Source organism: Myxocyprinus asiaticus, chromosome 19 (assembly GCF_019703515.2).
Source record: "Myxocyprinus asiaticus isolate MX2 ecotype Aquarium Trade chromosome 19, UBuf_Myxa_2, whole genome shotgun sequence".
In the NCBI taxonomy this organism is placed as follows: Eukaryota; Metazoa; Chordata; class Actinopteri; order Cypriniformes; family Catostomidae; genus Myxocyprinus; species Myxocyprinus asiaticus.
In genome coordinates, this window is record NC_059362.1 from 47,884,234 (window position 1) to 47,907,821 (window position 23,588).

At 39.7% G+C, this 23,588-nt stretch overlaps 2 protein-coding genes across 4 annotated transcripts in view; one reads left to right on the forward strand and one right to left on the reverse strand.

Moving 5' to 3' along the window:
* The window catches only part of LOC127409695 (CLOCK-interacting pacemaker-like), a 287,186-nt gene that overhangs the window by 86,369 nt on the left and 177,229 nt on the right, over positions 1-23,588 (forward strand). The gene's annotated exons all lie outside the window — the stretch shown is intronic.
* Positions 4,721-22,203, reverse strand: LOC127409691 (transcriptional repressor protein YY1-like). Of its 2 annotated transcripts, XM_051644435.1 has the most exons (6): positions 21,548-22,203; positions 15,951-16,113; positions 15,628-15,672; positions 9,115-9,175; positions 8,871-9,029; positions 4,721-6,241 (listed from the first exon to the last, which is right to left on the reverse strand). In XM_051644435.1, the coding sequence occupies exons 1-6, from the start codon at positions 22,059-22,061 to the stop codon at positions 6,059-6,061; spliced, it is 1,125 nt and encodes a 374-aa protein (XP_051500395.1). In that variant the 5' UTR covers positions 22,062-22,203; the 3' UTR covers positions 4,721-6,058. The 2 variants fall into 2 exon arrangements, with proteins under 2 accessions (XP_051500395.1, XP_051500396.1); XM_051644436.1 differs by lacking the exon at positions 15,628-15,672 and having other exon boundaries at positions 4,727-6,241; positions 21,548-22,201.

Sequence of the window (23,588 nt, forward strand, 5' to 3'; positions counted from 1 at the left end):
AAAGACAGATAAACATGGTCTGTGTGCGCTCAGTGCTCAAAGGCTCGTGTTTTTAGCACTTTTAGACCAGTTAATATGCACTGTGAAAGAAAAACATTAGTAACCGCTACAAATGATTATAGTACAAATCTACAAACACAGCACAGTACAGCATTTCACCTAAAAACACACTACACTTTCAGTCATTATAAGATCCATGTAATGAGGAGGAGGGCATGGGCGGGCCGTGAGGACGCACGCCAAGTGCTGAATTGTCCTAATCAGCTGGGAGGGAGATAAAGACGACCCGTAGGCAACAATTCGAGAGAGATACACACGCGGCCGCTGTGTGTGTGCATTTTATGTTATGTTTCAATTTCTTTATACCATTAAAAGTTTACGTTGACTGCTCAGCCGGTTCCTGCCTCCTCCTTTCCCTTAAGTAGAGACTTTACCCGTTACACTGGTGCCGAAACCTATGAAAGAGGAGGGATGCTGCTGCCATCCGCCGGGAAGCAGAGGAGCTGCGGCCATCCGCCAGGAGACGGAGGACTTGCTGCCGTCCGCCAGGGGAGGAGTGGCTGTCATCCGCCAGAGGGTGGAGGAGTGGCTGAGCACCAGGCTCTTTCCCTCTCCCTCCTCTCGTCTCTCCCAGGGCTCCAGAGAGGCGGGGAAGACCTGCTGGCAGGATGACAGCCACTCCTCCCCTGGCAGACGGCAGCAAGTCTTCCGACCCCTGGCGGACAGTCACGGCTCCTCCACTTCCCGGCGGACAGCAGCGGCAAGGACTCCATGACGGCACATACCTCCTCTTTCCCGGGTTTCAGCACCAGTGTAACGGGTAAAGTCTCTGCTTAATGGAAAGGAGGAGGCAGGAACCGGCTGAGCAGTCAACGTAAACTTTTAATGGTATAAAGAAATTGAAACATAACATAAAATGCACACACACAGTGTGTCTCTCTCTCTCTCTCTAACTGGCTCCTGCAGCTCATCTTTATCCCCCTCCCAGCTGATTAGGGCAATTCAGCGCCAGGTGTGCGTCCTCACGGCCCGGCCACGCCCTCCTCCTCGTCACAATCCAGTTGAAGTAAATAGGACAGAAACATATTACATTTATATAAAACAAACTCATATCAAAATAATAATGATAATTCAGTATTACATTATAACAACAACACTGTCTGGGTCCCACAGTTATAATTGAGCAATATGGAATATTCAGCTGGGTTCCAAAAACTAAGTGTAGTTTTTGCATCACAAAAAATGCTTTAGTAAAGTAAATAATGGTTTATATTAAGCTACTGTGTATCATTGAATATCAAATATAATTATAAATCTAAAAGTTCATATTAATGAAAATTTCATTTTCCCTTGTGTTCATTAAAGGTGCTGTAAGCAATTTTAGCCGTCCTACTTCCACGAGACTGAGCCATTGAATTAGCCACGCCCCTCTTTCCAAAACCCAAAGACACCAAATGAGATTTATTGAGACCGACATCGTGCAGAAACGGTTGTTAAAAGCAACAGCAGCAAAATAGCGCCCTCAACTGACAACTGTTATGAACAACATGGCATAAAAATGACGTTAAGCCTCAATAATTTGCTTCAGCTACAAAACAATGAGAACACGCAAAATGATTGACAGGCAGAAAGCGTCAGAGACCGCAGACACATTTTTGTTTGCTATTTACAAAGTCTATAGCTGTCAGATAGACCTGTGAGATACATCACTGGGAATAGGAACATTTTTTGCGTAACTTTCCATAAAAAATAAATAAAAAAAATAAATAAAAATCACTTGCGGCACCTTTAATGGCCAAATAAAAAGCACATTAAAATAATCCAAAAGTTATTTTGTTAAAAATATTTTTATGCTTTAAAAGTGTCAGGGTACACCAAAGTGTGCTGCATTCATAAAACAATACCAACTACACACTTCCTGTTCCAATCCAATAAAAAACACTTAAAATGAAGCTTATTTTGGGGGACAAAAACCCCAAAATATCAGAAAAGTTACTTATCAAGTTCATCTTGTTTTACTCATAACTAGCAGGACTGGTGTCAAAAGTTATTGTATGTTTCATTTCATCAGTATGAATAAATCAATCTAGAGAATCAATACAGGAAGAGCACTGCATCATATAGATACATGTACACGACAAGCTTCCATCGATCTCCACAACAGAAGTTGAAAATATCTGATAAAGATGATGGAACTACTCACATGATCTCTAGTTACAGTTTATATTTACTTGTCTTTGAAACTCAATTCTGTTCATTTCTGAATAAACTGGTTTGTTGTTTTCTTCAGTAGAGACAATAAGAGCTGAACATCTGTATTAGTTATTATAAACAGAGACATTCACAATAATGTCTTCAAACTACAGACGATAGTGCAACCGCTGCAATAAACGCACCATTACTGCAATCAGGATGAATATGACAGTGTCTATGGTGAGTAGTTGTTTGTGGTAAATGAACACTGTTGAGTTTATTCTTGATACACTCCAACAACTCTATTAATTGTGGCTAATTAAAGAATAGTTGCTTTAGACAAACTAACTAATACTAATTATAGAATTCATCAAATCCAGCGCTAATACTTACTAGTGTTTGTGCTGATGTTTCCCCACCAAAATGATGTCACTTCCTGGAGGATGATGCCATTAAGGAACTGACTTTTTTTAGTTAAAGGAATATTCTGGGTTCATATACTAATTTCGACTCGTCCCTCCTTTTCTTTAAATGTGTGTTCCAGTGAGTCACTTACAATGGAAGTCAATGGGATCAATAATCTGTAAACATTAAAATACTCACTGTTTCAAAAGTATAGACACAAGACATAAACAATATGTGTGTTAACATGATTTTACTGTGATAAAATCACTTATTAACCACATCTGTGTGAAGTTATAGACAATTTTACAACTTTGTCTTTATAACAATGTCATGCAGGCAAACCCTGCACTCTGGTAAACACTGTAACGCCAGTGAGTAAAATTACATTATATGTATTATGTCTTGTGTCTATACTTTTGAAACAGTGAGTTTTGTAACGTTTACGGATTGACCCCATTGACTTCCATTGTAAGTGTCTCACTGGAACACACATTTTAAAAACATTTATTTTTATGGTAATCAACAAGTTGTATTGAACCCAGAACATTACTTTAACAAAGTGATCTTGAGGACACAGAAACATTCTAGAAAATAATACAGAATTAAAAGAACGTTCTGAAGAGAACACGTTTTGACTGAAAAAAATTCAATTAGAAAAAAGAAAATGAAGAAACACTTGAAATATGTTTAAAATTGCCATGATTTAAAATTCACCCCAATGTTTACTTTTCATATTGTAATTAAAGAAAATGTATATATTTAACCACCCCCCTATAAATATATGATCACAAATATGTAAAATTGCAAAGTAGGAATGACGACAGGCATATTTGTGCTAATATATTGGATAACTTGCTAACAGTTTCTATGAAGCCCATATTTATAATGCATCGTAAAGGCATAATACAGCATTCATCATGTATCATAATACACCTTATAATGAGTTAAAACTTCTCATAAATAACTATAACTACAGTTAAAAAACACTATAAGACTTGCACCATTTATAGATATACTTTAGAGTATAATGCATTATAACACAAGCAACATCCAGTTTTAACACAGCAGAAGTTAATAAAGTTAATCATCAAAAGACTTTATGACGTGATCATATTATAAGTGCTCTTTGCCTGCTTTAAGTTACAAAAGCAAAAAGCTTCTTATAAACAGCCTTTACATAAATGTGTAACATACATTACAAGTCATACTTATACAGTGGAAGTTATTTATTAAATAAGTCTCCAAATAAGATGCACAAATATTAAAGTTGATTGAATTGAGTCCAATATAGTTTTTTTATTATTCTTAGGTGTGTTTAGACTTTCTGATATATTCGAACCTTGTATCTTTACAAGTGTTTTTCATAAATCTCATAATTCACATTGTGTGTTATTTTGTATTTTGTGCATGTGTGATGTTTATAACTTCCAGCATGACTTGTAATGTCTTATAACCACTTCAAAATATCTTATGGATGTTTATAAGAAGACTTTTGACACTTAAAGCACAACTGTTATTCAGTATATATTACAGATATATATAATACATTACAACTTCTGCTGTGTTATAACTGGATGTTGCTTGTGTTATAACGCATTATACACTAAGGTATAACTATGAATAGGTAATTATTATAATGTATTATAATTGTGGTTAATTATCATTAATAATTTTATTTATTTATCACACATTATACATTTGCACATATACAGTGAAATTCTTTTTTTCACATATCCCAGCTAAGCTGGGGTCAGAGTTCAGGGTCAGCCATGATACAGCGCCCCTGGAGCAGATAGGGTCAAGGGCCTTGCTCAAGGGCCCAACAGTGGCATCTTGGTGGTGCTGGGGCTTGAACCCCCAACCTTCTGATCAGTAACCCAGAGCCTTAACCGCTGAGCCCCTATAATTATTCATGAGAGGTTATAACATATTATAAGGTGTATTATGAGACGTTACTAATGCATTATAAATATGGGCTTTATAGAAAGTGTTACCAATAAATAAATTCCACTATTTAACAGGCAGAAAATATCTTTGTGTTTATTGTATTATCATTTCAAATCTAACAAACTTGCTTTGTTTGAAAAGTTCGCTTGTGCTGTCCAAAATATGAACAAATTGTATTATCTAAAGCAGGGGTTTTCAAACTTTTTGGACCCCCAAATAGTTGATTTGCGAGAGACCCCCATCCAAAAACATAAAAGGGCAGCTATTTATTTTAATGTATAGACCTTATTCACAGTAGTGCCATCTGTGATTTCTGTACAGTATTTGTGCCCCTATTAAACACATTGTTTTTAAGTGGGGTGAACAGATTTATCACAAATGTTCAAAGTGAGCTCGCATTGACTGATCCAATCACAATGGAGATTTGTGATTTAAGTATTATCTTAAATTGTTACTGAAAAATCATCTTGCGGTCTCAAAAGTATTTGCATAAATTGACAGATTTTGCTCTATAATGATTGCCTCTTCATCTACATGATATCACTATAAACCAGGTTAATAACCCCTGATCTAATGCATATATGCTAAACACCAAAGGAGGCAATTAATGTGACAAAAAACTATTTTAGCTCTTTTAATTGTGGCTTGCTGCAGTACAGGTGAGGTGTCAATATAAACAAAGGTTCGTTCATGGTTTAGACCTTTATAATACATTCTAACAAAGTAAAAGAGACGGCTAACACTGCAATTACCACGGTGAGACGGTGGTGCTTCAAGAGTGAACTCGTGTCCTTCCTGTGGTACAATCGATCCAGGACATCAACAGAAGAGCAACCGAAGACTAACGCAAGAAAACACGTCAAACTCACACCGCAGCGCAATTCTACATGATCTCAACAGCCGTTCAATACACTTACATCACATTATTTCATAGTGAGATTACAACCATACAAAAACAAAAAACAAACGTACATAAAAATACTTTAAACATCATTTTACAGTAACTGATATCATCACCCCGTCTGTGAAGAACACTTCACAAGTCTTAAATTCTCAGGGATAATTAATGATCACAAAGCAGCATTATGAAGCATATCCCAAAAATAAGTGTACAATATGCACACTTGGAGAAATACAAAATTAAAAGCTATATATCTATGTAGACCAGAGAGACTGAAGTAAAAGCTGAAGAAATAAAGCCAAGTCCAAACACTCTCGTCTGTCATTGTGGTAAAAAGCATCGTCTGTCGAAGGGTTTATGCCACATTCACCATCTGCAACATGCCGTCTTGCTGAACGTGTGAGGTTCTGGAAGGTCAGTTTGGTTCCTCGACCATGAGAACCAGGTTACGGTTTCGCTTTTTTATCTTTTACAGTCACCACAATTCATGGAAATTCCTTCAAGATCACTGATTTAATTCCTTGTGAGAGAACTAGCGGAGCATTGGTTCATATATCTCCAGTGTGAAGATGCGGAGCGTCAGGGCTTTAGGACACGAGAGAACGCAAGTGTTCATGGGTTGTTTTTGGCTTTCGCGTGTGTTAGAATGTGCGATTTGAGGTTGGTGGACTGAGCAAACTTTTTATTGCAGCCGTCAAACGGGCAAACGTAGGGCCGGTCGCCGGTGTGAATTCGGACGTGCGTCCGGAGATTAAAGTCCAGCGAGAAGCGTTTCCCACAGCCCTCAAACGTACACTAGATAGGACACAACGACAGGAGAGTTAGACTACTGGAACACCACATCACACAGTATTTACAAAACTGAATCACTTACAGTATCTTTTAAAATACTACAGTATGTCTGGGCAATAATTTAAATATCCATTATAGATATTTTATAACTTCAAATACATAAAAACAACCATTTCAAGTGGCATTTAATTAGCCAGAAAGTCTCATAAACACCTCGTCATTAGACTAGTTTTGCGAGATGTTTATTAATAGCGTATTTGAAGCAAAGCGCCGTTAGAGTTGATGAGTTTGATTCATTTCTGTTCAGTTCAGACTATCAGTTTATATAAATCAATTTATAACTCTGACTACTATGTTAAATAATAAAATATGCTGGTAAATATTGCTGTTTAATACTAAATATTGTTATATATGCACTACCGTTCAAGAGTTTTAGAGACATTTTTGTTTTTGATTGAAATTGATGCATCTATTCAACATGGATTGATCAAAAATACTGGCAAAACATTAGTTACATTACAGATTATTACTGTGATGATTTTGAACCCTTTAAGCTCTGATGGTGTTTTTAAAGATCTCCTGTTTCAGTGTCATACCCCAAAATTAAAGACTTTTTACTCAAAAAAAAAAAAGAAGACAATTTTCAATTTTTTTTAATGACATAGATTAGGATACATTCTGAGACTCTCAGCCTAAGAAACTGCTGTTCAGTTCAGTTTTGGTCATAATGTCTGCATGCATTGGAAAGTAGAGCTTCTAAGCTTTCAAACGAAACCTATTTTTTGGGGGAGGGGTCTGGGTATCTCAGTGAGTATTGACGCTGACTATCACACCTGGAGTCACAAGTTAGAATCCAGGGTGTGCTCAGTGACTCCAGTCAGGTCTCTTAAGCAACCAAATTGGCCCGGTTGCTAGGGAGGGTAGAGTCACATGGGGTAACCTCCTCGTGGTCGTGATTAGTGGTTCTCGCTCTCAATGGGGCGTGTGGTAAGTTGTGTGTGGATCGTGGAGAGTAGCATGAGTCTCCACATGCTGTGAGTCTCTGCGGTGTCATGCACAACAAGTCACGTGATAAGATGCACGGATTGACGGTCTCAGAAGCGGAGGCAACTGAGACTTGTCCTCCGCCACCCGGATTGAGGTGAGTAACTGCGCCACCACGAGGACCTACTGAGTAGTGGGAATTGGGCATTCCAAATTGGGAGAAAAGTGGATTAAAAAAAATAAAAAAAAATAAATAAAAAAAAAAAAGTTACCCATTTTGTGTTGGTCAAGACTGTAGTTATTTATTTATTTATTTTTTGGAGTTTTCCCCTTTTTCTCCCAATTTGGAATGCCCAATTCCCAATGCGCTCTAAGTCCTCGTGGTGGTGTAGTGACTCGCCTCAATCCGGGAGGCGGAGGACGAATCTCAGTTGTCTCCGCATCTGAGACCGTCAATCCGTGCATCTTATCACGTGGCTTGTTGAGCGCGTTGCCACGGAGACATGGCGTGTGTGGAGGCTTCACGCTATTCTCCGCGGCATCCACACACAACTCACCACGCGCCCCACCGAGAGCGAGAACCACATTATAGCGACCACGAGGAGGTTACCCCATGTGACTCTACCCTCCCTAGCAACCGGGCCAATTTGGTTGCTTAGGAGACCTGACTGCAGTCACTCAGCACGCCCTGGATTCGAACACGCGACTCCAGTGGTGATAGCCAGCGTCAGTACTCGCTGAGATACCCAGGACCAAGACTGTAATTATTAATATTTTGACAATTGTTATATTTTCTCGTGGACCCGCCGGCAAAATAAATCATTCTAATGTGCTAATTTGGTATCCAAGAATCTTTTCTTATTATTACAATAGTCGGAATCTATGATCTAGCCCGAAACAGAGCACTTGTATTAAAATGAATGGGATAAATAGGAACGGCCAATTTGGTGGATGTAGAAAAGGAAGTTCCTGTCATCTAACTCGAGAACACCTATACATATTAGCTGGACCAGCCTTAAAGAAAATAGTGGTTTTAGTGTGATCTGAGGTAAAGAAAAACAAGTTATGACACCAGTATTGTCAGATTTAACTGCTCATTTAAAATATGTCCTTTGATCGTAATCTTGACCAACCGTATTGGAGATTTCTCTGTTTACCCATTCAATTAGATAGGAGCTGCACTTGTATGCCCAAAGATGGCCGCTGAGTGGACTTTGGATCAGTTGAAAACGGTTGTGCTACTTAATGAAGTGTGGACATCTCAATACACTGTCTTTTTCCAGTTGCTGAGGTATTGAGTACACTTGCATTACTTACAAGTGACTTTACAGGTCCTAAACTAGCGAAGACGAACACATGCATTAGTGCAAGTTAAGGATTCCTGGATGAACAGACAGTTGAAAGAATACAGCATTTATTTAAACAGAAATTGTGAACATAATACATTTTTACGGTAATTCTTTATCAATTTAAAGCATCCTTTTTCAACCGAAGCATCAATTTCTTTCAAAAACAAACATGTCTTGGTGATCTTTCGAAAGGTGATTCAATATCACGTTTAGAGAAAAACATGCATAGACTTGTACTGTATTTCACTTATTGCATTAAACATTTTGTATCTACACTTGATAAGATGATGTGAATGTACCTGAAAAGGTTTCTCTCCTGTGTGAACGAGCTGATGGCGTTTTAATTTGGAGCTCTCCACAAACGCTTTCCCACATTCGGCACACACGTGAACTCGAGGGCCGTGAGTGTGAAGGTGCTTCCTCATGGCTGAATTATCCCTGAACATTTTACTGCAGCCCTGACACACAAACACAACACACATCATACAGGCTGACAGCAACTCGTCATTTTAAAACAAAAACAAATCAAATGAATCGACTCACTTTGTGCGGACACGCTATCGTTCTAGGCGCATCATCCTCCTTGATTTTCCTCGGCTTCATTCTGAATCAACACAATGAGAAGACACAACACATTATATTCACAACACTTTCTTCCTGCATGTATTGACTCTTCACCTCCACCCAAGTGTGCATACTCCAACCGTGTCTCGTTTCGAAAGCTGTGTGCTCCGGAGGTCGCATTTGTCGCTGCATACATCACAGGTCTCGTTTCAGAAAAGCAAGTAGGACATAGGTCTGGGCGATTGAACTATATAATCAGATATCAAAGATATTTGACAAATATTGGGAAATGACAAAACTATGGAGCTGTGAAGACACTAAATATATTAAATAATAGCCCAGGGTTTGAAATTAGCACCTGACAATCGCCAAATGTGGGTATTTCATGCGCACTAGTGGATCATTTTGTTAATCTAACGGGCACTTTGGCGGGCGACCTGTAAGACGTCTTGGAGTGACACATGACAAGAAATGCTGTTAGACACAAAGACACGCGTTTGAAGAAACACACTTTATTATATTATTATTTATTTTATTTTTTTTCCTCCCATTTTCTCCCCAATTTGGAATGCCCAGTTCCCAAAGTCCTCGTGGTGGCGTAGTGACTCGCCTCAATCCGGGTGGCGGAGGATGAATCTCAGTTGCCTCCGCGTCTGAGTCCGTCAATCCGCGCATCTTATCACGTAGCTTGTTGAGCGCGTTACCATGGAGACATAGTGTGTGTGGAGGCTTCACACTATTCTCCGCGGCATCCACACACAACTCACCACACACCCCACCGAGAGCGAGAACCACATTATAGCGACCACGAGGAGGTTACCCCATGTGACTCTACCCTCCCTAGCAACCGGGCCAATTTGGTTGCTTAGGAGACCTGGCTGGAGTCACTCAGCACCACCTGGATTTGAACTCGCGACTCCAGGTGTGGTAGTCAGTGTCAATACTCGCTGAGATACCCATATACTTTATTATATTTTTAAGAACAGACGTCAGACCAGGAGATGTCAGGAGGTGCTGTGAGTTTACTTCGCTTTATTTCCACGGAGCAGTTCACGCTTAGCATGCATTGTGAACTAGGGCTAGGCAATATGTAAAAATGATTTTAAATCGATAATAGCCTTAAAAAACATCATGATATCCGATTACATCGTCAACCCCCCTGCTGAGAGTCGGGAATGTTTTTGCTTTATTGATTTAGCTTTAAAAATTTAATTAATTTACTGAAACACAAAAAACAAAACCAAAAGAGATTTCTTAATTCAAATTGCACTTTCAAATGAAAAAAGCAATAAAATAACAACGTGATCAAAAAATCTTATATAACCACCTCCCCAAATCCAAACATTTAGCGTCTCCAATGGCCCCATTTGCCATCACGCAAGCATCTGTTAACGACAACAGGTGTAAAATTACTAATAGCCTACAGATTAAGAACTAAAGACAATTATAAATGTAAAGACAATGAAAATCAAAATAAATAAGTCTAATAAATTCCCTTGTGTTCCCAAAATAATGCTACCAAATGTGTGTTCTTATCGAATTTGTGTTTGTATTGCGTTTTGGTAATACAGTTAATACTTATGGGATCAAAACCCCGTCAAAAGTATTGCGGTCACGGATCCAAAAATAACAAGCATGAATCACATTTAAAATATGCTGCAAAAAAACAACAACAGAGAAATGAAAGCAAAGTCATCAGAATTGCAAACCAAATCATGTTTTCCTTGGTTATATTACTAGTTTTGTGCTCTCTGATAGTTTTGCTCATATTTTCATTTTGTTTTTGCTTACACTGTATTTTTCTTTGCTTTTGTTTCCAAGTTCTGCTCTTGATTTTCCAAAACTTGTGAGTAGAGTTTCATGTAAATCAGGGGGTGCTTTGCGTCCCTATTGGTCCACTAGTTCTTGATTGACAGCTCCTCCTCTAGCCAATCACTGGAAGAGGGGAGGTGACGTCACTCCAGTGCGACTCCGACGGCTGCTGCTCAATATTATATTATATGTGGTTGATAGATACGCAGCTTGTGTCTGTTTTGAGTATTTTCTGCAGCTCTAGGAAACAATGTGTTATCCAAGTAGGCCATTATCATAGTCTGTTAACATGTATCAAGTCAGATGAATTTAGTTAACAGTGTCTTTAGTTTAGGCATTATTTAAGACTTCCTTGTTTGTAGGTTATTGGCTGCATATCTTAAAATCAAGGCTGGGTTGGTGTGGATGTTTGATGCATGTTTTTATTAGCTGTACCAATGTAGTCACGAGTTCAGAACACAACTTGATCCGCTTTTCCATGTTGCTGAATGTGCCGTTATGTACTGATCCTACATTGGCATCATTGGCACGGCTACATGTAGTTTCTTTTTGCACGATACTGCACCGAAATCAGAAACAAGTGACTAAGCATCCCCACGTCAATAAATAATGCAATAATGTTGGCTTGACATTAGACGTTCTTGATTTAGGGACCGTCTCCAACACATTTACAAACATTTCCATAACACAGAGTATACAACTTCAGTAATATTTGAAGCAAATGACTGGCATACAACAAACACCAAAGTGTGCATGTAGGTGTCAGCAATAATGCACACCTTTTAGATTTTTGATATAATAAATAAAATTAAAAAAAACCAATTAGGGTGCCTGGGTAGCTCAGTGGTAAAATACGCTGGCTACCACCCCTGGAGTTCACTAGTTCGCTAGTTTGAATCCCAGGGCATGCTGAATGACTCCAGCCAGGTCTCCTAAGCAACCAAATTGGCCCGGTTGCTAGGGAGGGTAGAGTCACATGGGGTAACCTCCTCGTGGTCGCTATAATGTGGTTCGTTCTCGGTGGGGCGCATGGTAAATTGAGCGTGGTTGCCGCGGTGGATGGTGTGAAGCCTCCACACGCGCTATGTCTCCGTGGCAACGCGCTCAACAAGCCACGTGATAAGATGCGCAGGTTGACTGTCTCAGACGCAGAGGCAACTGGGATTCATCCTCCACCACCCGGACTGAGGCGAATCACTATGCAACCACGAGGACTTAGAGTGCATTGGGGAATTGGGCATTCCAAACTGGGAGAAAAAGGGGAAAAATCCCCCCCCCAAAAAAAAAAAAAAAAAAAAAAAAGAAATCCAATTATACGTAAGCATTTCTATATTCATCAGTATTGTAATAGGCCTTGGTGTCAGGATATGGATTTTATTTCATGGAAAAGCGGATCAAGTTGTGTTCTGAACTCGTGACTACATTGGTACAGCTAGTAAAAACATGCATCAAACATCCACACCAACACAGAGTTGTTTTTTTTAGATATGCAGCCAATAACCTACAAACAAGGAAGTCTTAAATAATGCCTAAACTAAAGACTCTGTTAACTAAATTCATCTGACTCCGTGCTGAGTGACTCCAGCCAGGTCTCCTAAGCAACCAAATTGGCCCGGTTGCTAGGGAGGGTAGATAATAATACACTATAATGTGGTTTGTTCTCAGTGGGGCGTGTGGTGAGTTGTGCGTGGATGCTGCGGAGAATAGCGTGAATCCTCCACGCGCGCTATGTCTCCGTGGCAACGCGCTCAACAAGTCACGTGATAAGATGCGTGGATTGACGGTCTCAGACGTGGAGGCAACTGAGATTCGTCCTCCGCCACCCGGATTGAGGCGAGTCACTACACCACCACGAGGACTTAGAGCACATTGGGAATTGGGCATTCCAAACTGGGAGAAAAAGGGGGAAAAATCCCCCCAAAAAATAAAAAAATTAAAACATTAAAATTCATCTGGCTTGATACATGTTAACAGACTATGATAATGGCCTACTTGGATAACACATTGTTTCCTAGAGCTGCAGAAAATACTCAAAACAGACACAAGCTGCGTATCTATCAACCACATATAATATAATATTGAGCAGCTGTCGGAGTCGCACTGGAGTGACGTCACCTCCCCTCTTCCAGTGATTGGCTAGAGGAGGACCTGTCAATCAAGAACTAGTGGACCAATAGGGATGCAAAATGCCCCCTGATTTACATGAAACTCTACTCACAAGTTTTGGAAAATCAAGAGCAGAACTTGGAAACAAAAGCAAAGAAAAATACAGTGTAAGCAAAAACAAAATGAAAATATGAGCAAAACTATCAGAGAGCACAAAACTAGTAATATAACCAAGGAAAACATGATTTGGTTTGCAATTCTGATGACTTTGCTTTCATTTCTCTGTTGTTGTTTTTTTGCAGCATATTTTAAATGTTTATATATATTTGATTCATGCTTGTTATTTTTGGATCCGTGACCGCAATACTTTTGACGGGGTTTTGATCCCATAAATGCTGCCTAATGAACAGAAAACTCAATTTTAGGTTCAAGGTGAATGTGTCTTGTATTACTTTATGATTTAAATCACTTTTGTCTTTGTTTCTTTAATAAAAAGATATATATTACTGAACCTGCAGAGTTGCGTTCACAGTGCATGCTAACCGCGAGGAAATAAAGCGAACTAAACTCACAGCACCTCCCGAGATGATCGGAGATCATTTGCAGCATTCTCATAGACGACATTGTTCTTGCAAACAAAAACAAACAGAAAAAAAAGTGAAAACTCTTTACATGCGTGTGCTCCACATGACAGGCTCGTGTTGCACGCCTCTGAACAAACAGCGCATCAGACATGAACATTGACGGCTTTTCTTTTGTCTGTTCTAATAAATATAATAAAGTGTGTTTCTTCAAGCGCGTGTCTTTGTGTTTAACAGCATTTCTTGTCATGTGTCACTCCGAGACATCTTACAGGTCGCGGGTAGATGAGCAAAATTACCCGCATGAAATACATTTGGACGAGAAGCTTGCAACTGGATTCAGCCTCGTCGCATTTGGCGGGTGACAGGTGCTAGTTTCACACCCTGGACACTGTTTAATATATTTGCTGACTTCCCAGACCCATGGTTTTGCCATTTCCTGATATTGTCGATCATCATCTGTTCGCAATCGGCATTGGGATCATTGTAAGACATCGTCGATATCCGATTGCAATGTCCTATCACCCAACCCTATTGTGAACGCAACTCTGCGGGTTCACTTTATATATAATATCTATATGCTATTAATGTGTATGTATATGTGTGTTTGATTAAATCCCAAAATAATACAAAAAACCTGTTCAACTTAAACCTAAAATTGATTCATATTTCAATTATTATAATTGTTATGTTTACAGATTTAATTTTCTTTAGATCTTAATTTGTATTAGTAATTTTCCACCTGTTGTTGTAGACGGATACTTGTGTGACGGCAAATGGGAGGTGGTTTATATAAGATTTTTTTGACGCTTTTTTGTTTCGTTTGAAGTGCATTGAATTTTGAAATATTTTTGGTTTAAGTTTTTCGTGGTTCAATAAATTAATGGAATTTTTAAAGCAAAATCAGTCAAGCTAAAAATATTATATACACCCTCGGCAGTAGGGATGTTATCGCCTAGCACCTCACGAAACATTGCAAAACACATCACGATTCAATCTATTGTGATACATCCCCATATCATAATTTGATTACGAATCAGTTAAAATTTATTTGGGCATATTTCAGTTATATAATGAGCATGTAGCTCGAAACATTCTCTTGGTGAGCTCATTAAAATGATTTGGAAGTAACAGTGTGCCAACTTTGTGTGTTTACATGATATGAATACGCATAGTTTAATATAAATATCAATACATGGATCTAAAGTATCGATACAATATCATGAAAAAAGTATCACGATATATTGATAGTTGATTGTATCGACACAGCCCTACTCGGCAGTGGAGTTGATGATGTAATCGAATATTGCAATATTTTTTTTTTTAAATGAAAATATCGTGAACATATTTCTTGCATGTCGCCCAGCCCTAGTAGGACACTTCGAATGCTGCCTGCGAATGCGACCTCCTTTCACAGGAATTCGGAGAATGCAGGAGGTGTTTCCTTCATTGGCACGATTCTTTGCATCAACAGAAACGTACTTAGTTTCTATGGGAAATTGATGCCGATTTAGCCAAAAAAAAATTCAAATGCAAGTAAAGTTGAAGTACCTCAGTAGACGAGTATAAAATGTATAGGTAAAGTAACGTGTTATAAAGTAAATATAAAAGTACAGATGCAAAATTCATTTTCTTTTCTCTTTACATCGTTTTAACTCTCCGTAAATTTACCTCAGAGATTTCCTTCTCACTCAGAGCACTCGCGCAGGTTGAGAGCAATGGGTGTTGTCATTGCAACCATTCAACGTTTTGTTTTCGTTTTTCCTACGAAGACCGTCTCATTTAAACAGAAGCTAATTCGAAATTGAGGCACCCTGCTGCCTACAGCCTTCGTATTGAGACACACCGTCTCTCTCTACGGTGACATCACTTCCAGTTTCTCTTTAAGTGACCATCAACAGTCTGCTAGCCGCTGACATCACCACAGTGTAAGAGGAAAAAAATCAGTGAACTTTATTAGTTTAAAAGCTCAAAACATCGATCTCAGACTTACCGAGCAGAACTGCGACCGAAGTGGCCGTCACTGTTACTGAAGGGACTGACAAACAAAACAACTATATCAAAACATTATGTGTCCAAAACAGCAGAAACACAAAGAATGTGGGGAAAATGTTGTCTAATGAGAAATAAACTTTGGTCGTTGTTTTGGTTTCTTATTGTTTAATAGCCAGTCAACAAATATAGTCAGTGACAACACAAATAATGTCCTCAAACATACATGCACAATCATTAACTTAACTAGAATATAATATATGATGCTCTTTATCATGTCAGTCTACAGTAAACAGTAATATTATGTCATGCTCATGTTCTCACCTGGCGAACTCTGCCAGCTGTTTGGGATCTGACAGGTCGATTCCTGGAATTCCTCCAGGAGGGAGTTTCTTTCCTGTCATGTATTCAGAATAATCAGGAGGAGAGTTATCATCGATGATCTGTTCTTCCACCACAGTCTCATGATCAATGTCCTTCTTGTCATCTGAAACAAAACAATTGAAATGGGAAATTATTGCAATGTAACAAGTGATAGACCAACTCATCAGCCAGGCCAATTAATCAAACAATTATTCACTTTGTGTATTCAGTTTCATTTACTTGATGTAAATGAAACTGAAGAGGTCCCCAGCTCAAAATTTTAATAAAAATATTTTGGTGAAAGAAATACGTAAATGAAGATGAAAGCCAAAATATGAAATGCCGTGGATGAATATTTACTGAGTAATCCATTATTTTGTAGAGGGGGTATAAATGGCAATTTTCACTTATGATTTTGGAGCAAAACTACAGATCAAAACAATAACCGTAGAAAGGTGTCAGCATCATTATTTTATTTGTACTCAGAGATTGGTACATCTGTTACTAAAATCAGTTGACTTTAACAATCCTTGTTGCATTATATCCCAATGGTGACAGTTCAAAAATGGGGAAAAGCACTTTTCGTGTTCTTTTTCCAAAGTTGACGTGCCTGTAACTCAAGAAGTATTAAAGATATCTTAATATCCTTTTACATTCTGCTTCAGGACAAACTTTTCTTTTTGCATCATTATTTTTAAGTTCCTATATGGTTCAATCCCAGAGATATGGGGCTCTCAATGTGGCTCCATGTGCAAATAGTTTAATTTTACCCATTTTCAATGGTTGAAAACCAAATGTGGGTCACTTTGTATAAAGCTGATACTTATTGTATTTAAAGAGGAATATCTGAAGTACAAATAATGCTGAAACTAGAAATGTACCTTATTTATTCAACGACCATTTCAGTGTATTTTTGACACTCAGACATTGTTAAAAATGCGTGTGTTCTATGCAGTTGTTTTGATAGAGGGAAACAAGATACAGTTCTAGTTTCAACATTATTTGTACTTCAGACATGAGGTAATGTTGGCGTTAGCTGTCAGTCTCCTTGCTTATGTTGACTGACATTAAAAGGTGTTGCCAACTAAGTGACTTTGTCACTAGATTTAGCGACAATATATATAGATGTATCATCTAGGACAGAAGATTCAAAAAGTATTTTGGTCCAGTACTAGGCTTAGGCCTAATTTATGTCTATTTATGTCTGTGAAATGATCTCAAAATGTTCAATTTGACCAACTATGCTCTCTCTTTTTCAAGATGCATATAACAATCCAAGAAGGGAGATCCTTGCCCAAACTGAAGAGATGCACCACATGCTGCAAGGACTTCCACTGCCTGTTCTGCAGTTCAGCTTTGTTCCACCCAACAAAGTTGAGCAACATCAGAACCCATTTAGAGAGCCATTTCAATCATGCAGTTCCCCATGAAGGTAAAGTCTGCAAAAATACTCTCGGGAAATGCAAACGGAGTTACAATGTGTCTATGCATTAAAAGCAGCCTGAATGTTATGATCAATTCCATTTGAGCAATGAATCAAAACAAGTGCCTCTCTGATTTGATCTGGTAACCAGATACTTGATTCGGATTTTGGGTATTCATAATTTACACTTTTAAATAATATGATCATAATAATACTACAGTTCTATGTTCTTATGTTTTAGGATATACCATTCACAGATGTGGGTTAGATTGCAGACCACAGTGGCATTACCACTGCATCCATTGCTAGTCAATGCTGTCACATAAACCGGAGCTGGAATGTTGGAGGTTGTTGGAGCTGGGATGTTGGGAGTTGTTGGAGCTGGGATGTTGGGAGTTGTTGGAGCTGGGATGTTGGGAGTTGTTGGAGCTGGGATGTTGGGAGTTGTTGGAGCTGGGATGTTGGGGGTTGTTGGAGCTGGACTGTTGGGAGTTGTTGGAGCTGGACTGTTGGGAGTTGCTGGAGCTGGGATGTTGGGAGTTGTTGGAGCTGGGATGTTGGGAGCTGTTGGAGCTGGGATGTTGGGGGTTGTTGGAGCTGGGATGGTGGGAGTTGTTGGAGCTGGGATGGTGGGAGTTGTTGGAGCTGGGATGTTGGGGGTTGTTGGAGCTGGACTGTTGGGAGTTGTTGGAGCTGGACTGTTGGGAGTTGCTGGAGCTGGGATGTTGGGAGTTGTTGGAGCTGGGATGTTGGGAGCTGTTGGAGCTGGGATGTTGGGAGCTGTTGGAGCTGGGATGTTGGGGGTTGTTGGAGCTGGGATGGTGGGAGTTGTTGGAGCTGGGATGGTGGGAGTTGTTGGAGCTGGGACTGGTGGGAGTTGTTGGAGCTGGGATGTTGGGAGTTGTTGGGGCTGGGATGCTGGGAGTTGTTGGAGCTGGGTTGGTGGTGGTTATGGCAGGGTGCTTCTCCTTGCACAAAGACAGGTGGTTAATGAAGTCCGGTTTATGTGACAACATTGACTAGCAATGGATGCAGTGGTAATGCCACTGTGGTCGGCAATCTAACCCACATCTGTGAATGGTATATCCTAAAACATAAGAACTGTAGTATTATTAGGCTCATATTATTTAAAAGTGTAAATTATGAATACCCACAATCCGAATCAAGTATCTGGTTATCAAATCAAATCAGAGAGGCACTTGTTTTGATTCATTGCTCAAATGGAATTGATCATAACATTCAGGCTGCTTTTAATGCATAGACACATTGTAACTCCGTTTGCATTTCCCAAGAGTATTTTTGCAAACTTTACCTTCATGGGGAACTGCATGATTGAAATGGCTCTCTAAATGGGTTCTGATGTTGCTCAACTTTGTTGGGTGGAACAAAGCTGAACTGCAGAACAGGCAGTGGAAGTCCTTGCAGCATGTGGTGCATCTCTTCAGTTTGGGCAAGGATCTCCCTTCTTGGATTGTTATATGCATCTTGAAAAAGAGAGAGCATAGTTGGTCAAATTGAACATTTTGAGATCATTTCACAGACATAAATATACATAAATTAGGCCTAAGCCTAGTACTGGACCAAAATACTTTTTGAATCTTCTGTCCTAGAAGATACATCTATATATATTGTCGCTAAATCTAGTGACAAAGTCACTTAGTTGGCAACACCTTTTAATGTCAGTCAACATAAGCAAGGAGACTGACAGCTAATGCCAACGTTACCTCATGTCTGAAGTACAAATAATGTTGAAACTAGAACTATATCTTGTTTCCCTCTATAAAAACAACTGCATAGAACACACACATTTTTAACAATGTCTGAGTGTCAAAAATACACTGAAATGGTCGAGTTGAATAAATTATTATTTGCATTATTTGTACTTCAGATATTCCTCTTTAAATACAACAAGTATCTGCTTTATACAAAGTGACCCACATTTGGTTTTCAACCATTGAAACATCCAACAACTCCCATCATCCCAGCTCCAACAACTCCCATCATCCCAGCTCCAACAACTCCCATCATCCCAGCTCCAACTCCCAACATTCCAGCTCCAACAACCCTCACTGTGCCAACCTCCCCAAGTGGACAGATGCAAAGGGTCCATGTGAAGTCAGTACTACAGAATAAAATGTCCCATATGCCAGCTTCTCGTGAACAAAACATTTTTAAAAAGGCACATAAAAGGAAGCACACAGGCAAAATGAATGTATGGATCCTGAGAATGGAATCTATACTGTCCCCAAATCTTTTCCTGGTACATGTACACCTCTGCATGTTCAAACTAAAGTATGGGGGGGTCAACATGTTTCCTGTGAATCCACTGAGTGCCAGGTAAACATGGAGTTGGCATGGAGGAGTGGGTTGAAAGCATATCAATGCAAACGTCTAAATACACACCCGTGTATAGTGGCTTGCTGTTCTGTATTGGTATAATAGTATATTTAAATTAACCGTTTTCTTTTGGTAGGCTATCATATATGCAGCAGGCTGAGCAGGTCTTCCTCTCTGGTCCAGATTATCGTCACAGGTACTGTATGTATAGAGACTGTAATTTTTTTTACACAATGCCCAATCTACCCTTCTTTCAAGTGTTACCAATATTTCTGTTAACCCAGCAGTGATTATGTTCTCCTTTTACTATTTCAGTTAGTAGAGGGATAGACAAACAATTGAGGAAAGAAGGAGAACATTCAATTGGTAGGTAGTGCTGTTACATACTTCACAATCTGGGGTTTGAATATTTAAGGGTCAGGAAAAGTCAGCTGTCAATAACATGTTATTTCTATTTGGATTTCTTGCATCTCTCTGTCTCGCTCTCTCTCTCCTATTGTTTTTATCAGTTCAAAGGGGCTTTATTGACATGAAAGTTTCAAGAAACAGTGTTGCCAAAGCATCAAAATCTTTGGACAGTATACAATAACAGTAATATGAACATTAACATTGAGATTGATATATATTAATTATATATGTATAGTATATCATGCATGTGCTCTGTGTGTCCTGATCATTCACTGTCCCTCATTTGTTGTCAAATTTTGAGAGATCATTAAGCTCTTTTATATCTGAAATTTGAAATTACAGAGTTGAACATGTTGAAGTAAATGTTCCTTATTTCATTCACTTCTCTCTCAGGAGTCGGTGAAGCCTACAGCAGTTCTGTCAGTGTGGCAGCTGATGGGCAAAAGAGGGGTCGTTTGTTTTGGCTTTTTTTGTTTGTTTGTTTGTGGGTGTTGTATTGTTATTATTTTTGTATAACAATATATACAGAGTCATCCCAGAGTCTTGCCTCTCTCCAACCATTGATATATCTGGTTGAGATCTAGTGACTGCAAAGGCCATTGCATATGATTCCATCTTTCTTTTACCTGATAATGAGCTAAATATGCTAATTAGATACACAAATTGCTCAACATGCAGCTCTTAGCAACCAAGTTGAATTGCAAGACAGAAAGTAGTATTTGGCTTGAATAAACTTTTAAAACTATAAGTCGTTAGTATTTGGTGGGAATACTGCCTTGGTTGCACTTTTTAAATCATCCACTTCGATAGGTGGCGCTGTCACAATAAACTAGTGTCCTTAAAGGCGGTCCTGAGCGACATCCGGGTCCTGTTCACAAACATCAACCAAAATCTATCAAATGTTTAAAATAAACAGCTACTATAACAACTGTATGGACACTGTTACATTTATATTTATGACATTATATAATTCCTGTAATAAACTCGAAATTATTAAACTACATTTTAAACAGGAAAAATGTGGATATCTGAACTCGATGAAAAGAAAAATCGACCAACCGTCAGTGATCACAGATTGAATATTTTTCTTCCTAAACGTCACCATTTAAATCCAAAATACCTCGTTCAGCCCGCGTTAAACGGGGTTTTAACGGTCGCCCGCGGCTCTGACGCTGCAGCTGTACCGGCGAAAATGGCGGCGCCCATCGACACCGAAAAACAACAACAGCTGGACCGAGAGTCGCTCGTGTTCCACCGAATGAGCTGCCGCGGAATCACTCGTGAGTTGAATCGAGGGGAATATGACGCGTGAACAGGACGGGTTACAGACGGACAACGCCCCGCTGAAGGCCCGGGACTCATAACGAACACAAACCCGCTTGAGACTCACCCGATGCCCACATCGTCACGGAGAACTCCCCCTCCAGCGTCTTGATCTGCACCTGCTTCTGCTCCCATTTCCTCCCGGTGGCATCCGCCGCTCTCAGGTAGCTCTTCTTGCCCGACTTCTTGCCGCCCGCGCCCGATTTCCTCCCCATCCGCCCCACAGAGCTCTTCCCCGCGACTGTCACCAGAGTCTGCCCGATGTATTCTTCCTCGGCGCCGGGCGCGGGCACCGGGATGAGGATCTGGTCCTCGAAGTCATCGTCCGCCCGCAGATCCGAATCGTCCCCGCCGACCACCTCCTCGCGGGTCTGAACCAGAATCACCTCCTGGTGGTGGACCTGCGACGGGTCGTCGGTAACCAGCGGCTGCAGCGCGATCATGGGCTGCTGCTCGTCGTCTTCATCTCCGCCGATCACCGTCGTCTCGATCGTTTCCACCTCGATCTCGTGCAGCTCCACGATCTCCCCGGGCATCTCCGTGCCGTCCGTCTCAATGTAGAGCGTTTCGCCCGATGCCATGTCGAAGTCCGCCAGCTTTGCGTTCTTTATGCGTTAAAAAACACACACACGGAACACACACCTCTCTCTCTCTCTCTCTCTCGTGCTCGCTCACATACACACACATACACTAGACACACACGGAACACACACCTCTCTCTCTCTCTCTCTTTCTCTCATGCTCGCTCACACACACACACACACACATATACACTACACACACACCTCTCTCGCTCTCTCTCTCTCTCTCTCTCTCTCTCTCTCTCTCTCATGCTCGCTCACACACACACACCTCTCTCTCTCTCTCTCTCTCTCTCTCTCTCTCTCTCTCTCTCTCGTGCTCGCTCACACACACACACACACGTATACACTACACACACATATACAGTACACTCATATACACACACTCATATACACTACACTCATATACACACACACATATACACTACACACGTATACACTACACACACACACACATACGTATACACTACACACACATATACAGTACACTCATATACACACACACACATATACACTACACACACACACATACGTATACACTACACACACATATACACACACACATATACACTACACACACACACACATACACATACATATACATTACACACACACATATACAGTACACTCATACACACATATACAGTACACTCATATACACACACACATATACACTACACTCATATACACTACACACACATATACAGTACACTCATATACACACACACATATACACTACACTCATATACACACACACATATACACTACACACGTATACACTACACACACACACACATACGTATACACTACACACACATATACAGTACACTCATATACACACACACATATACACTACACACACACACATACGTATACACTACACACACATATACACTACACTCATATACACACACACGTATACACTACACACACATATACAGTACACTCATATACACACACACATATACACCACACGTATACACTACACACACACACACATACGTATACACTACACACACATATACAGTACACTCATATACACACACACACACACACATACACATACATATACACTACACACACACATATATACTACACATACACTACACACACACGTATACACTACACACACATATACAGTACACTCATATACACACACTCATATACACTACACTCATATACACACACACATATACACTACACACACATATACAGTACACTCATACACACACGTATACACTACACACGTATACACTACACACACATATACAGTACACTCATATACACACACACACATATACAGTACACTCATATACACACACACACGTATACACTACACACACATATACAGTACACTCATACACACACGTATACACTACACACACATATACAGTACACTCATACACACACGTATACACTACACACGTATACACTACACACATATATACAGTACACTCATACACACACGTATACACTACACACGTATACACTACACACACATATACAGTACACTCATATACACACACA